Source organism: Typopeltis vanoorti, chromosome 25, assembly GCF_054136105.1.
Source record: "Typopeltis vanoorti isolate ZY-2024b chromosome 25, IOZ_Tvanoo_1.0, whole genome shotgun sequence".
NCBI lineage: Eukaryota > Metazoa > Arthropoda > Arachnida > Uropygi > Thelyphonidae > Typopeltis > Typopeltis vanoorti.
The window spans coordinates 51,479,024-51,490,694 of NC_143573.1; the positions used below are offsets into that span (position 1 = coordinate 51,479,024).

Genomic DNA, 11,671 nt, shown 5'->3' on the forward strand with positions numbered 1-11,671 from the left:
AAGTAATCATCTCTCAGCAGGTGTATAAATTATATTTCCTACCTGCCATGTGATTCTTCTTCCTTGCAGCCTATATCTTTATAGTTACGTCCTGCCATAATATTCACTCAATCTGCACCAGTACTAATTTGCCAATGATATTTTCCAGACAGATTCCATTTCCATGGAACTCCCTGACCTATAGTAACAACTAACCATATATATGTTATAATAACCTACCTATGAACGAGTTCACCAAACAAAAGGTACGCAATCTCGAAGGTTTAAAATACAAAAAAGCTAGGCATTTAAACCATCTGACTTTTTTAAAAAGATGTAGAGACAATAGCGTGATCCCAAAATTTCTTCGTTTCAAACAATATTATAAAACTAGACAAGCCAACTTGATTTACCAACGAACTTCGTATGCTCTTCTTAGAGAAAGAATTCGCCATACGAGATTCATGCTTAGCAAAATAGACTCACAGTGCTACAATTTATTCACAGATATCTCTAATAATCTTGACGCTGAGACATGGCAACTATTAGACAATATGATTAGCAACAGTTTTACCAAAACATTTAATCACAGCAAAAAGACACAAATTGATAAATTCAATATACTGTATGATAATCATAGCAACTGCAAACCGTCTCTACCAGATAACCAAGTGATAATTAACCTATCTAAACACGTTTTAAGTAAACCTGAGATCTCTATCCTCAAAAAAGGATTCAAATTTGCTTTAAAACCCACTGTCATTCCTAAAATAGAGTTCATCTGCAACTTAGAAAAAGCCTTCTCATTACTACCAGTTCCAATAGCTAATGACTTACGATTAAAAAGCAGCATAATGCTTTCAGCTCAGTCAAGATCTCCTAACACCAAGAAGAACGCTTCTCAAATTAAGGAATAATAAAGATATCATCATACTCAAAGCCAACAAAGGTAATAATACAGTTATATTAAATACTTCAGATTATGAAGAAAAAATTAAAAATCTATTATCTGACAGGTCTGTATACGAAGTTCTCAGTAGAGATCCTACCACAAAAAACCATAATGACACCAATGAATTATTACGTGGAATGAATAACTGGCCTATAGAAATTATAAAAAAACTAAAATCTATGCACCCACTTACTCCTAGATTGTATGGCCTTCCAAAAATTCATAAAGAAGGTATACCATTACGTCCAATAGTTGATGGAATCTATTCTCCCACATACCAACTGTCAAAGTATCTTGCGAAGATTTTACAACAACACATTCACGTCTCGGATACTTATATTAAAAACTCAAAACATTTTATAGATAAAATAAAAAACATCCCTATTTTTGAAGAGGATATACTAGCAAGCCTGGACATTACATCTCTGTTTACTAACATTCCAGTGGTTGAAGTCATCAACATCTTAGACAACTTGTTCCCAAAAAACATCACTACTTTGTTCAATCACTATTTAACTTTAATTATTTTATTTGGCAAAAAACAATCTACAAACAACTCACTGGATTAGCTATGGGTAGCCCCCTATCACCTCCTTGTGCCGACTTATTCATGGAAGATCTAGAGAAAAAAATCTTAACCCAGATCATTCCAAAACCAAAAATTTGGTACAGATATGTAGATGACATCTTTATCATTTGGGATCATATGAAAGAAGAACTAATGAATTACCTCAACCAAATCAATACCATCAAATTCACATTAGAAATGGAAAAAGATAAAAAACTGCCATTCCTTGTCAATTTAATAAAGAAACAATCCAATAATAGTATCAACCTATCTGTATAGAGAAAACCTTCAAATACTGGACGTTACCTCCATTTCAACTCAGCTCATCACATAGCTCAGAAACTTAGCATTATCCATAGTCTCAAGAAAAGAGCTATACAGTATACGACAGACAAGGATGACCTACTAACGGAATTAACCACAATATCCAGAGAACTTTCTTTAAATGGTTACCCAAAAAGACTCTATAACAAGATTCTCTTTACTGATATACCACATCGACAACGTGATGACGTCCAATACATCAGTACAATTACGATTCCTTTTGTCAGCAACCTTTCCAAAAAATTAGCTAACCTTTTAAAACCACATAAGATCAGAGTGGCATTCAAACCAATCAACACTATTTGGAAATTTTTAAGATCACCGAAAGATCCTCGCCCATTCGACAAGTTATCTGGAGTATATAATATACCTTGCTCATGTGGTATTAGTTACGTAGGTCAGACATCTAGAAGCTTTGAAACGAGAAAGAAAGAACACATAGGTATGTCAGAAATAACAGACAAGACATTTCAGGCCTTTCATGCCACTTTGCCTCTACTAACCATCACATTGAGTGGGATAAGAGCCTTATGCCATACATAGAAGATAACTACCATTCAAGAACCTTTAAAGAAGCAGCTACAGTCGCCCATAAAACTGAAAACCTAAACAAGAATCAAGGTCTAATTTTACCAGAAATCTGGAAAACTTTTATCAGATCATTAAACATCAAAGAAATGAACTTTAATAACAATTACGTAATGAGCCATAACGAATAAATCACGTTAACGAGACACGCACAATACCAATTTTTTGTATGAATTAGAACTATCAGTTATAACCTAGTCTGTAACCTTCATTTTAGCTTACTAGTTTGAATTCCCTGAGGATGCCAATAGAAAAAGATTGGCAAAACATGTAGGAGGATAAAATAAAGCTACTTGACAAATATTATAAAAAAAGTGTAATAGTCTTATGAATAATTGTCAAGAAAAAAATTCAACATAACCATATTTGATCTCACCAGACTGCTTCAAGTGAACAGATGCCCTCCCACCTATCTCCTATTCTTTTTGGCTGCAATTCATCCTCTATCAGTAGCAGTACCTCTCTCTCCCATCCTATCTATCTTCCCTGAAAATACTAAGCCCTTCACATTCTATCCCCTCTAACTATATCTGCCATTAGCCATGTCTCACTAATGCATATAACTTTTGGCAAGGTTGCCTAACTAATACCAAAAACTCCCTTCTCTCTTGTTCGTGATACTTCTGGCATTAGTATATAGAAACTGCAGCATCCCTTTATGTTCCCCCCCACTTTTACTTCCTGAATTGACCACCCTATTCAACATTTTTGCTTGAGAAACTAGATTCCACACGTGGTCATTCTCGCACATTCACTCACTTCACAGGTGATACTAACTCACCTGCTTCCACCCTAATTTTCCTGAATTTATGCTGCAGCATGTTCGGTGAACAAAGTTCTCTCTAAACACCTAACACCAAGACCATTTGGATGCGGTCCATCATCATCATACAAATCCTTTCGTCAAAAGACAGACCATGCATCAATTAGTTTCCTTAATCTGTCATCGTGGCCAACATTTCAGATTACTGATATTATCTGTTATTCTACTCTGCACTATTTCCAAAATCTTTTCATCACCCCCCCCCCCCCACCACACACACACACACAAAAAAAGTATGTTATACAAATTACTCAGAACAGTTCAAATGTTGCCTGATCAAGATAGCAGTGGAACAATAATCTTTTATCTTTAAATGTCGATATTGTCCTCCTCCTCAATATGTAATCTACTGTGCTATCCATATTCCTTGGAACTATGTTTCCTTAATCTGTATACCTTGAATTTGGTATTTCCTGTCTCTCACCAAATCCTCCCCAGATCCTTTATCTCATCTTCACTGATAAAATATACACCAATCCATGTTTGCATTCCAAGTTGTAAAATCTTATACTTAACAATGAAGTGGCAGTCCTGCTCATCTGCACACATCTTATTGGAATTCTCCTGAATTTGCTCCTTGCAGCTTTCTAAAACTTTCAATTACCTTCAAAATGATAATTTTATTCTATGGGCAAATGTTGAGTTTCAGTAATCATTACTACATGAATGAGAATTTGCTATAAGTGGCTGTTGAGGCTAAAGACTAATGGTTGATGGTAGATAATAGGTTAGTGCTACACTGCCAAGCTGATTAAGACATCACATCAAATGACTGCAATGATAAAATAATACTAACTTCATGGAATAATGAAGTTATTCTCTCACTTTAATGCCTTGATAAGCCCACATCTGAATTACTTATGTTGATATATGGTAAACTGGGTTCCAAAGAGATGAAACGGTCAAAGGTTTAGGCAACAGCTAACCAAAAAGAAATAGGAGGAGAGGACATATAGAAGCATGCATTGTAATAGGAGGTTCTTAAAGAATAGTGGAAATTTTGCAGCTCATGGAAGACAGGGAGAAAACTGAGTCATCCCCAGAAACTGGATAAAGTATAGTGGGGGGGGGGGGGGAAGTCCAGGTCCTTTTCAAGGCATGTAGCAATTAAGTAGAATAAGCAATCATTGAATGTTATCTTTGGGCTTTTTGTAAGGAGAGGCATAATAGATACCAAGGAATTATACCCTTCAGACCTCCCCTGCACGAGTTTCTGAAGGTGCTATATAATAAGGAAATCATTAAATAAAATGAATGCCATAATTATTATTATTATTCAGGCCTCCATGGAGTCAAATGACTCATCATGGGAGGTCCTTCCTAGGAAACAAAATCTATCATACCACTGCTTGAACTCACTGACGTTTCTTGTTCTCACCACTATCAGGCAATGCATTCCATGGTTCAACCACCCTCCATGAAAGAAATCACTCCTCATCTTGCTCACAGCTTCTTTTTGCAACTTCCAGGGATGACACCCCTTGTCATCGCTCCTTCCCGCTGTCCCACCAAGCAAAAGAACTTCCCAGTGTCAACCCTTTAATTACCTGTCGACAGTTTCAATCATATCAAGTCTCAATCATATCACCTCTCCTTCTATCTACCAAACTCTGCAGTCCACTTTCCCTCAGAACTAACATTGTACAGTCCTGAAACCATCTTTGTTATCCACCTCTGTACCCTTTCCACAGTTAATTTATCCCCTTCAAATCCTGGGGACCAAATATAAGAACAATAGTCTAAGTGTGGTCTGATCAGGGTCTTATACAATGGAATGATAACTTATCTCTGCAGGTCAGTGTCCTCAGTATTGCAGCAATCCTCTGGGTTACCTTCACCAACTTTACAATATGTTCTCTGAATTTCAGTTTTCTATCAGTGATCACCCCCCAGATCTCGTCTCCCCTACCTTCCTCCAGTACAGCTCCTCCAATCGAGTATGCGGCCTCCCATCGATGTATCCCAAACTTCAAGACTTTACATTTTGCTGCATTAAACTGACATTCCCATTCATTCACCCATCTGTCCTAGTTTATTCAAATCCTCTTGCAGGGCTGTAAGAGGATTGTAATATAGTTGTAATAGCATTTTTGCATATTGATATTATTAATTATCACAACTGAACACAGATCTTTTGGAATATACTACAGACAATTTGATTTTGCATATTTTGACACCAAAATGGTCTAACTAAAATGATAAACTTTAAGAGCAACCTTAAATACCAGATTTCATCAAATTCCATCAGGCCAGGAATTATGAAGTTAAATCATTAAGTAAAAACAGTCCAATTACAGCCAAAAACAATAACATTATTGCAAATTCTTTTGCCAGTACAAACCGAAGGGATAAAAGAACTTAATAGGTAGTCTTGAACCTAGAGTTAGTGTAAATGAAAATTCTAATAAATTTTTCCCAAAGTTATTCCATAATTTAATCTTTACATTGTCTTCCACTAATGTGTCAAGTTTTTTTTGCTATAAATGAAAATTACTGCACTGCAATACATCAAAATGACCATATAAATAGGATTAGCTGGCATGGTAGAATTAAGTAATTCCACATCAATACCAGCCAGTTAATTGAGAGGAATCTTTATTTTCTCTAAGCTTTGATAGTGTTGTTATCAACAGATTCCAATTAAAATATATGTAAATTGGAATCTGTTGATAACAATATCAAAGCTTAGAGAAAATAAAGATTCCTCTCAATTAACTGCCGGGAATTGATGCGGAATTACTTAATTCTACATTGGTCGGATAGAATTTAAATATTTTGATATTTAGAATATCCATTAAAAATTTTAAATGGTTGCAATTCTTATTCTAATCAGACCATTTGTAGCAGCAAACATGCAAAAAGGATATACGTATAGAGTACATAAGAGTACAAGATCAGATATTGTAATCATGCAAAAACATTTTGATATTTCATATACCTTCGATTATTTTATAACAATACAATCGTAAAGGCAAATATTAAACTAAGTGGAAATGGATCTTCCTCTGAATAACCAACCCATAAGACTAGAAATCAATTGTTTATTTGCTAATTTTATAGAAAATTTTATATTATTACTATTATTATGGGCAACTCCAGCGAGTCCTTAGACTCATCGAGGGAGGCCCTAAACATCATGTCCACACAACTATACGACATTCTCACAGTATCTATCATACCTTGTCTTGAACTCGCTCACCGTCATAGCACCCACAACAGACTCTGGTAGCGTATTCCACTCATTTACCACTCTAAAAGTAAAGAACCCAGCTCTAACATCCCTGCTAACCACACTCTTGCCCAGCTTCCATACGTATCCCCTAGTTCTCCCGCCACCAGTCCTGATCTCAAAAATATCCTCTGAATTAATCCTATAGAAACCCTTTAACAATTTGAATGTCTCAATCATATCTCCCCTTTTCTGCCTATCAACTAATTTCTGCAACCCACAAATCTTCAACCTGTTCTCATATGGTTCATTCCATAGACCTGCTATCATCGTAGTCACTTGTCTCTGGATCCTCTCCACCTTCTCCCCATCAAGAAGGAACCTAGGTGACCAAATCTGGGCACAGTAGTCGAGATGAGGTCTTATCAAGGCTCGGTACAGAGGTATTTGATGCGGAATTACTTAATTCTACATGGGTTGGATAGAATTTAAATATTTTGATATTTAGAATATCCATTAAAAATTTTAAACGGTTGCAATTCTTACTCTAATCAGACCATTTGTAGCAGCAAACATGCAAAAAGGTATTTTTCAACAACCAAGTGAGTTGATGAGCTGATTTAGCTACTTTTGCAATGTGCCCCCTAAACTTCATCTCCCTATCCACCAACACTTCCAAGTCCCTGACCTCATCAATCTCCTGGAGTACAGTTCCACCAATGTGGTATACTGTTGCTAATCTTTTCACCCCAAAATGCATAACCTTACATTTTGTCATTAAATTAACATCCATTCTCCTTAGCCCAGAACTCCAATCTATTTAAGTCGTCCTGCAAGATTTTGACATCTTCTGCATTCACTATTGCCCTAACCAACTTTGCATCATCAGCGAACAAATGAACTGTTCCTCTTAGATCCTTCCCTATATCGTTAATGAACAAATTAAACAGCAGTGGTCCAGGGAACAGAGCCCTGCGACACACCACTGGTCACAGGCAGTCTTTTGGACTCTACTCCTGAATAAACTACTCTTTGATATCTCTCCATCAACCACCCACCTATCCATCTCACCAACCCTATATCCATTCCAATATGTTGTAGTTTACGGATTAGAATTCCATGTGGTATCCTATCAAATACCTTAGCCAGGTCCAGCAGTATCATTGTAAACCCATTACCCTTATCCAGTTCAGTCGTCATCGTGTTATAAAACTTGAGCAAGTTACTGAGGCATGATCTACCCTTCACAAAGCCATGCTGTCTCCTATACAGTATCTCATTTTCATCGATCCATTCCTGTATTTTTCCCTTGACTACTTTCTCCAAGACCTTGACAAAGACTCCTAATATGCTGATCGGTTGACTAATCTATTAGAAGGGAGAATAATCTTAACTTCCATGTGAACAATAGTAGACATGGTCTTTGAGTGTTTATCACATACTGATCAGTTCTATAAGCCATATATAGAACTAGCACTAGGATAAGAACAAGTCGGTTTCAGACCAGGGCAAAGCACATTTCATCAACCATTCACCTTAAGACAGCTAATAGAAAAGACACTAGAGTACAACCAAAGTTGCTGCATAAATTTCATAGACTTTTGTCAAGCATTTGATTAATCCGTAGAAGAGAACTATGGAAAACTATTGAAGAATTTGGATTCCCCAACAAAACCATAAGAATAATAAAGACTCTATATGAGAAATCTGAAAGTGCAGTACGAATGGAGGACACCTTAACCAACTGGTTCCACACAGAGAGCAGAGTAAGACAGGGATGCAATCTGTCACCAGACCTGTTCAATCTTGCACTGGAAGAAGGGAAAAATGTGACAAATTTAAAATTTGCAGACGACACTGCATTACAAGCAAGCACAGAAGGAAATCTACAGCGAATTTTTGAAAAAATAAAGGAGGGGTGTATAAAATCTGGATTAAACATAATTATGCAAATAGGAAAAAGAAGCACCACTCTGAAAATTGAAATTGATAGTAAGAATCTAGAGCAGGTAGAGAACTTCACCTACCTTGGAAGAGTTATTGAGTACAATGGTGAAATTATAAAAGATATAAACGGACGAATTAGTCAAGCATCTGAAACTTTTGTACGACTTAATAAAAAATGAAGTCAAGAGACATCAAACAAGTAACAAAAGTATGAATCTATGAAACAATGGTCCTCCCACTACTCCTCTATGGAAGTGAATGCTGGAATCTCAAAAAGGCTGAAGAGAAAAAATTATTAGTTACTGAAATGGGTTGGCTAAGAAGATTACTTGGAGTATCTCTGCTGGATCGACTAAGAAACGAAGACATAAGGAAATGACTAAAACAAGAAATAACAATAATAGACAAAATCCAAGAAAGAAGACTGTGATGGTTTGGCCATGTGACCAGAAAGACTACCATCTAAAGCCCTGAATACAACGATGGAAGGTAAAAGATCCAAAGGACGACCCAGAATTAGATGGATAGACAAAATAAAAGAGGACCTGGAAACCAAATCACAACAAGCGACACCAAACTGGACAGAATTGTTCGGACTCTCCCGGGACAGACAGAAGTGGAAAGAGTTTATTCGGCCTCATCATCATCCACAGAAATGATGGAAGAGAGAAGAAGAATAATAAGATCAGTTTTTTTATAGCCAGCAATTTTGAGCAATGCAACTGCTTTTTATATTTTTTTAGAACTCATAATGCTGTTAAAATAAAAACAAATCTCCCTCAAAAAAACTCATCTTACAAAAAAAAAAAAAAAAAAAAAAAAAAAAAAAAAAATTGTTCCACATTCACTTCAACATTCAGAGCATGAGCATCAAGTTAAATAACATACAGCATCACCTACAAACACGACCTCCTGGTTTTTTTTTGGTATTTTTTTGTTGTTTTTTATTATTCAATCCCAAATTACTGCCACAACAACAACCACAGTCCATTTTAACTCTGGTTGAAATGGGCTGTGATGTATCTCATTACATATCATTAATCAGCTATCTTTACTGTTTCTTTCCTCCACTTCTGAAAGTCATTCACTTTTCTGAATTGCTTCCATTTTCTAATTCCATTTATCAAGAGATTCAATACTTATTTATCAATTGTAATTCAGATCATAATCTCACAGAAGTCTCATCTCTAATAAGAATGTCCTCTCCGCAGCCATTCACAGCTTCAAACTGAAATGATCTCCAAGCCTTTTCCTTTCTATGGTCTGGAAGAGACTTTTACTATTGATGTGTTATTTGTGAGTTATCCTTAGATTATCTTATACTGCACATTTTCTTTCTTTACAATGCTTGTTACCTTTCTTTTCTGCACTCTATATTCCACATTCATCTAATCACTGCAGAATGTCATGCCTCATCCATAACATCCTTTCCCACACCACTTGCCTGATTACTGTGCATCTATTTATTCACTTGACTCCTGGTATATAGTTGTGTAGTACTGATGTTGGATGCTTCCAAATCAATTCCCAAGTCCTATCAACTTGTTTTCTGCACAGCAGAGCAATTCATGGTACTGATGCTAGCAGACGGATCTTCTTGTAATCACCAACTATATATTTTTTATATCATTTGTCTGTTATTTTTACATTTCGAAGCTTTAATTGTTTTATTTATTTTTTTATTTTTTAAATCTTCTTTGGTGATGCCACTTGACATGCACGTTCCATGTACCTTTAATTTCTCTGTTATGAAGAGGGGTAGTGTTTAATATTAATAAACTCTGATGTTATAATCAGTCTGTACTGCTGAAATGCTGTATTATAGGTATCATGTTTATTCTCTATATCTGTTTTTCATCCAGTCCATAACTTTTGGTTTTCATTATTTTCATTTAAGTATACCATTGGTAGCACCTTATCTAAAATGCAAGTGCCTCAATAGAATATACCACTCAGCTATGTGATGAATTGGCAATTCTATTGCAGCATGTTACATTCCATGTGCCAATACATTTTTCAATATTACACAGAAATTCTCTTAATTCTTTATAGTTTACTTGCCAGGTTTCTTCTCTTCCTAGGCTAAGTTGATATACCCTGTCTTGAGCAGAATCAAATTTATTAATAAGTTACTTCCAGACATTCAACTTAGCGAAATTGCTAGTATGATATATGAATCTAAACCCTTGAATGTGAATGAAGTATCCTATAAAAAACAAATGCATCAGCCTTTGATATTTCTAAGACTTTTCTGGTGTTATCAAAAACGCCCTATTTATTTTCTTTTGGGGGAAGGGGGAAAATCCATATGTTTCTAGTATAATTTGTATCCCTTTCAGGGGAGAAGGGTCAAAGTCTGAAAATTGCTGCACTCCAACTTTGGAGGCCGAAGTTAAGATAAGAACGGCAGCGCACACAACAAAAACGATGTTGATAAACATTTTGATAAATTAAACAATCACTGCCCGCATTTCGGAATCCTTGACCTGAACAACGGAGAATTTGCTTCGCCGTTGTTCAGGCGAATTCTCAAATTATATACACTTGTTATTCAATGCAAGTGCATAATTTGCGAATTTTATCATTTCTTTATATTAAAAGAATTGTTCGTAATATTAAGAAACATTTACAAGACATTGCAAAGCAAATATCTTATAGAGAAATCTTAATTTTCAAGTTTTGAAACTCTGGTACGTAAATAACATAACATTTTTAGCGCAGTTTTAAAACTGAAGTAAAATATCTACTATCGCCTTAATGAAGAAAAATAAAGTACTTCACACTTACCCGTCGAAAAGAGGGAAGATTATCCTGGGAGGAGGGAACTTCAAGAGTGGAAGCTGCACTTTGCAGTGAACGAAAAATGCGAGCCATGACTCCTTTTTCACCAATTCAGTTTTCTGCTTGGTCGGTAAATCTCGATACTCTTAACTAAGACTGGTGCTCCAGTGTCGGAGAAAGAAGTAATGCAACAACAGCTCTCACGAAATCAATACAAAAAAGTTGAATACTCAAGTTTAAGGACTCCTACAGTTTTATTACTTGTTAAGACGCTGAGGTAAACACGTACTGTCATCATTAAGTTTATGTAAAGCAGTGCACCCTAGTGTCAGTGATTTTAAATAATAATAATAATAATAATACAAAAATGCTCTAACGGCTTTTCCCTCTCCTAAAAGGAGGGGTTTTTTTTCAAAAAAAAAAAAAAATCAGCTAACGCCTTTTTATTCCCGTATACGGGAGTAGGCGAGGCCATTTAGCCCTATCTAACTTTTGGAGACTGAGTGGGCAGTTCAATCTCCACTGGTACCCAATCAGAGA

The 11,671-nt window shown here is 35.8% G+C and overlaps 1 protein-coding gene across 3 annotated transcripts in view; it reads right to left on the bottom strand.

Moving 5' to 3' along the window:
* Nucleotides 1-11,408, bottom strand: part of l(2)k09913 (transmembrane protein 53-like lethal (2) k09913) — a 75,398-nt gene extending 63,990 nt beyond the window's left edge. For all 3 annotated transcript variants that reach the window (XM_090414720.1, XM_090414719.1, XM_090414718.1), the window contains exon 1: nucleotides 11,138-11,408. In XM_090414720.1, coding sequence (XP_090270846.1) covers nucleotides 11,138-11,224 — 87 coding nt within the window. In that variant the 5' untranslated portion in view covers nucleotides 11,225-11,408. The remainder of the gene's footprint in view (nucleotides 1-11,137) is intronic.
* Between the last annotated feature and the right edge of the window lie 263 nt (nucleotides 11,409-11,671).